The sequence below is a fragment of the Acyrthosiphon pisum genome, chromosome A2 (assembly GCF_005508785.2).
Source record: "Acyrthosiphon pisum isolate AL4f chromosome A2, pea_aphid_22Mar2018_4r6ur, whole genome shotgun sequence".
Classification (NCBI taxonomy): domain Eukaryota; kingdom Metazoa; phylum Arthropoda; class Insecta; order Hemiptera; family Aphididae; genus Acyrthosiphon; species Acyrthosiphon pisum.
The window spans coordinates 108221628-108225534 of record NC_042495.1 but is presented as its reverse complement, the minus strand read 5'-3'; the positions used below and the strand labels follow the sequence as shown (position 1 = coordinate 108225534).

Sequence of the window (3907 nt, the reverse complement as noted above, 5' to 3'; positions counted from 1 at the left end):
TATTAAATTTTCAAGTTTTTTGATAAACAAATAAAATTTTATTGATATTTTTAGAAAAAAAACTAAAAAAAAATGAAAACTGACAATGTCCGTAAAGAGCTCAAAATAAGTCAAAATATTTTGAAAATTTTACCGTGTATAGAAAATGCAAATATAAACAACCTGTGAAAATTTCATATATCTACGGTCATTTGTTTTAGAGTTACACCAAAAACCAAAATTCCAGTTTTTCCTTAATTTTTCTTTTGTTTTTCACGTCGCTTTTGAAATCTACTGGGAAATTTTTACTTTTGACCCCCCAAAGTACCAACTAGATTCACTTTCCAATCATAAAAGTTACTGTTGAAGAAAATCGAAGCAGTTTTACTGTCCTAAAAGGTGATGACAGACACAAAAAATATATAAAAAAAAAAAAAAAAAAAAAACACACATCATTGTAAAATCAATACATTCATCGTTCCACTCAGAATCTAAAAATAAATGTACATGAATTATTATAAATAATATTTATTTTATCACTATTACCTATACCTATCTACTCATTTTCTTAGACTAAATGACGTATAACATTTTTACTAGACTAAATAAAAAATCCTTATTATTAAAGCCATTAAGATATATTATAATTTATAAGCATTAGTTTTAGCTAATGATCTATTATGAATAATATTAGGTAAACACGAGGGTAAACATATAATTACCTACCTACTTGTCATGGTATAGATGTCATATAGGCTCATGCACAATTGCATTAGACTACTTACACAGAAGTAAATATTATATTTTATATTATACTTTGGTAAGTACTTATATTAATCTATCATTTACAAATCGCTAGGATATCATACTTAAAAAATTGTTTGGCGTAAATATACGAATATTTACCGATATTTATATTTATCTTGTTTTTTTTGAACATTTTATTGGACTATTATATTACAAAATCTGTAATACATAGGCGGATATTGGGGGGGGGGGGGGGATAAGCCCTCTGAATGTAACAAACCACACTAGATGTCAAAACAGATGACACCCCTTTGACATTAGCGGGCCGCTGTCAGGCCGGGTATGGGCTAGTTTTGGGCCTTTATATAGTAGCTAATGGGTAATATATTTAATTGGGTCTAGGTAAATTGAGTCCTAGATAAGTTTGGTACATTTTGAAAGCGGTAAATTGTTTCCCAGGAAAAAACAGGTAGTAGGTAAGTTGAGTCCCGGGAAAAAAATGGTAGTAGGCAAGTTGAGTCCCGGGAAAAAAATGGTAGTAAGTAAATATTATTTATATAACGATATAATATTTAGATTTATATAGATTAAAAATATTACAAATACAAATTAACCAAAAAAATAAAAAATAAATGTCATTATTATTATATACATTACATGATATTATTATACACTCAATTTATTTACAAATTTATTTAAAAAAAAGCAGGTAAGTGGATGTCGCTCTGCTGTACAGTAGGTTACTAGTGGCTCATTGTAAAATTATTATTGTTAAAAATTATCATTATTATTATACATTACACTCCATTTATTTACAAATTAATTTAAAAAAAGTTTTTTAGAATTACTCGAAGTTCAGTCAGAAACCCAGATCATATTAAGAAGTAAAAAACAAAAAAACAAACGCACGCTCGATAAGGAAGAAAACCTAAGGGAGCAAATGACAAAATACACCAGCAATGTTATAACCCGATTTGAATTTATAAAATCAATATCCATGAAGTTTTTACCATGTAAATAATATATATATAATAATAATGATAATTTTTAACGAACGATAATAATTTTTTTAAATTAATTTGTAAATAAATGGAGTGTATATTAATACAAAGTAATGTTTAATAATAATGACATTTATTTTTTATTTTTTTGGTTTAATATATATATATTATATATATATTTATTATATATATAATAATAATGATAATTTTAAACGATAATTTTTTTAAATTAATTTGTAAATAAATTGAGTGTATAATAATATAATGTAATGTATAATAATAATGACATTTATTTTTTATTTTTTTGGTTAATTTGTATTTATTAATATTTTTAATCTATATAAATCTAAATATTATATCCTTATATAAATAATATTTACTTACTACCATTTTTTCCCTGGGACTCAACATACCTACTACCTGTTTTTTCCCGGGACTCAACTTACCTACTACCTGATTTTCCCCGGGACTCAATTTACCGAGTTAGGGTCATTTGGGACTCAATTTACCAAGCCCGATTTAATTAACTTCTACATATAAGTATTAATTATTTAGTTATTGTTATCTCACAAAAAATGGGTTACTTATCTGTATGCTTATGATATTAACCTTTGATACTAGCTAGTAAGTATACAATTATGTATAAGGAGGGTATTTGTAGTGAGATAAAAATGCAATATTGTAATGTAATGTATTGTAAATGTTAGCAAGCTTTTTTTTTAGTTTTATTTTGGGCCGGTCAAACATTTTGCCCCCTTCTCAAAAACTGAAATGACGCCACTGTCGCGATTACATATATATTGAGCGTATTATACTCGCATATAAGTTAGTCTAGTAGTTAAAAACAACATTTAAAAAAATTTATTTTTTACATTTATTTATATCATAGTTTAAATATTATTTAGGTGCAAAACTAAATCTTTAATCATACTAAACTAAGTACATTTAAAATCTGCTGTTTATTTTTTAGATTCATTGTGTGCTTACACATTTATACTTGTATTTGGTGCTCATAGCCATAAGTAGTATCATATCCAAAACCATTAAAACTGCATAAAATAGGAATTCGTGACCCTAAAAAAAATTTGATTAAAATCAAATGCTTCATAATACCACTTATAACTTATATCGTACTTGATTTTCAAATAGTCCAATTTTCGAAAAAAAAACTACAATTAAATTTCCAACTGCCGCTGCACATATGTTGGCTGCTGAAAGAAATGACTTCATACTCAATGGAGCCTAAAAATTAATTAGATAATTAGATAGGAATTAATAACAATATCAGCATTCAGTATAGAACATAAAGATTCTTAAATGTTAAATATTATGTTTGTATAATAAATACAAATTCACGACAATTGAGTGCAATATAAATATTAAAATATAATATGTAATATAAATAATAATAATGAAAATTCAAATAAAATAGCAGTTTAATAATAATATTAGTATACACATTTTACAACCATCCTGTAGGTATAATAATAATAATTAATAATAATATATACATTATTGTAATAGGTAATAATAATTAATAATGAAAGCTAAAAATGTAATACATTATTACTGCAATTAGAATTATTAAACTGTGGATAAATATTTTTAATCCTGAATCTATTTGTATTTTTTTTTTTTAATACAAAGTAATACATAGTAGTACATAATATTATGTCTTTTTTTCCTTGAACTCAATTTTCTCGGTGCCTTCAATAGTCTTCAATAGTCAAGACACCAATAATAAATAGGTACTTTACATAATTAATTTCACTTAAAGTATTTGTTTAATAAAAAATATAAATAATTAATTAATTATTAATTATGTTACTTGGGTGAATGCGAATTCATATAATGTGACCAGAGACATTACTTCAGCCACTGTAATTAAAATCGTTTGCGGAACTTGCCATAGAATATGGATATATTTACCTTTTTCTAAAGTAATCAACTTGGCACTCTAAAATTGCAAACAATTAAATTAATAACAACAAAACATTTTTATATTAGCTATGCGTTTAAATTATAGTTACCGTGTGGTTAACGTTATGGTGAAATAAAAGGTCATTAATACTAACGGGGAGAAATTCAACATTTTGCAAAATAGGTTCATTATCCAAATATATGTCATAACTAAAATAAGAAAAATATCAGTTAAAAAAAAATTCTATAGTTAAGCATAC

General features: G+C 25.1%; 1 protein-coding gene across 1 annotated transcript; it reads right to left on the bottom strand.

The window, feature by feature from the left end:
• Positions 1-2577: 2577 nt before the first annotated feature.
• LOC103308065 (peptide transporter family 1) lies at positions 2578-3876 on the bottom strand. Its single transcript, XM_008180764.3, has 4 exons — positions 3758-3876; positions 3556-3684; positions 2862-2969; positions 2578-2801 (listed from the first exon to the last, which is right to left on the bottom strand). Exons 2-4 carry the CDS (start codon positions 3592-3594, stop codon positions 2700-2702), a joined length of 249 nt encoding a protein of 82 aa, XP_008178986.2. The 5' UTR covers positions 3595-3684; positions 3758-3876; the 3' UTR covers positions 2578-2699.
• Between the last annotated feature and the right edge of the window lie 31 nt (positions 3877-3907).